This window comes from Notamacropus eugenii, chromosome 7, assembly GCF_028372415.1.
Source record: "Notamacropus eugenii isolate mMacEug1 chromosome 7, mMacEug1.pri_v2, whole genome shotgun sequence".
NCBI classification, from domain to species: Eukaryota; Metazoa; Chordata; class Mammalia; order Diprotodontia; family Macropodidae; genus Notamacropus; species Notamacropus eugenii.
In genome coordinates, this window is record NC_092878.1 from 14909384 (window position 1) to 14911213 (window position 1830).

The 1830-nt window shown below is 39.8% G+C and overlaps 1 protein-coding gene across 1 annotated transcript; it reads right to left on the reverse strand.

Moving 5' to 3' along the window:
• Window positions 1-200: 200 nt before the first annotated feature.
• LOC140514079 (olfactory receptor 11G2-like) lies at window positions 201-1172 on the reverse strand. Its single transcript, XM_072624064.1, has one exon. It carries the CDS (start codon window positions 1170-1172, stop codon window positions 201-203), a length of 972 nt encoding a protein of 323 aa, XP_072480165.1.
• Window positions 1173-1830: the final 658 nt, after the last annotated feature.

Here is a 1830-nt window from a genome sequence, read left to right on the forward strand (position 1 = left end):
AAAAGAGCATGCATAGGACATACTTATCAGTGAGAAAATATGAAAGAGAACCTCATTTCACTTTCATCCTTGAAAAAAGTTTTATTCACCAATTGGGATTTGGTCCCGAAGCTGATAAGTAGACTTCGACAGAGTTTTCTACTATGTTGCCTCTCATTTTAAATTCAGATTACAGAAGGAATGGTTTTCACTAAGGCCTTTCATGTCTTGTGAGAAGTCCTTTTGGCCACCAGAATTTTCCGTAGAGCTGCTTTCATATCCTTGTTTCTGAGACTATAGATCAAAGGGTTGAGGAGTGGAGTGATAACTGAATAAAACAGCGTGACAAGTTTCTGGAATTCTAATGGCTTCTCTGATCCTGGACGCACATACATTGTCATAACAGAGCCAAAGAATAAGATCACTACAGTCAGATGTGAAGCACATGTGGAGAAGGCTTTACGTTTGCCAGTAGCTGAGGGAATCTTCAGCACAGAAAGAATGACCAAGGCGTATGAGATGAGGACGAAGATAAAAGTACCAACCATAAAGATAATATTGAATGTAGAGTAAATGATTTTTGTGGTATGGGCTTTGGAACATGAAAGGGCCATCAATGGAACAGGATCACATATGAAGTGATCAATGATGTTTGAGCCACAATAGGACAACTGTGAGATGAGAGTAACTGGTATTAGAAAGAGGATAAGGCCACCCGACCAGGCAAAAGTCACCAAGCCAGTGCAGAGATGTGTAGTCATGATGGTTGGATAATGTAGTGGATGACAGATAGCAAGGTACCTATCAAATGCCATAATGCAAAGATAAAAGCCTTCATCACAGCCAAAAGAGAAGAAGAAATAAAATTGTACAAAGCAACCAACAAAGGTGATGGTCTTGGTCTCAGAAAGGAAAATGGCCAACATGTTGGGAACAGTTGTGGTGACATAGCAGATCTCCAGGAAGGAAAAATTCCCCAAGAGTATGTACATGGGAGTATGGAGGTTCCGATCCCAGCGCACAGCACAGACAATAGCTGCATTTCCCATTAATGTTAGCATATACGTTGTTGAGAACACCACAAAGTAGACCATCTGTATCTCCTGGCTGGAGGGGAAGCCCAAGAGGATGAAATGGCTAACAGAAGTGACCATGTTTTCTATATCAGAGATGTTTCTTTTTTCAGAAGCCATGGAGATGATGCTAGATATCAAAACACAAATTAAATTGATATTGTTGCTTTCCCTTGAGAAATGCGACTTGCATTTTTGTTTATTTTAATCAAATGGTAAGCATCCTGATTTTTTCTGGAGAGGCAACATTGTGATGTTTCCTCTCCATTGTTAGAAGATACAGAAGAGTTCCTTTACGCTGCAATGCAACACAATACTACAGAGCAAAATACAGTAGTGATTTGGGTTAGATTTTAGCGAACAAAGACCAATGAACTCAAATTCAAGAATCTTTGTTTCTAGTCATGGATTTGCCACTACCTTCCTATTTGACTCTGAGTCTGTTACTTAATTTCTATTTCCTTATCTCTAATATGGGCATAAGAGAAAGTATGACATAGTGAACAGGAGGAAAGCTTAGAGTCAGGATCAGGATTTGAGTCCTTAAATTTAATGCATCTCTGACACATATTATCTGTGTGCCAGGTAATTCTTCAGTGCGTAGGGTGCACAGCAGTTGCTGTGCTGGTGGAGGAAGTGCCAACTTCCTTGGTCATTTTTTCTAACATTGCTTGCACATTCTTTCATACCCCGAACTCATTGGTGGAGAGGGGTAGTTGAAATATCATTTTCTCCCCATTTTCACTCCTGCTCTCCCTTTACTATTATGGCTCAATAA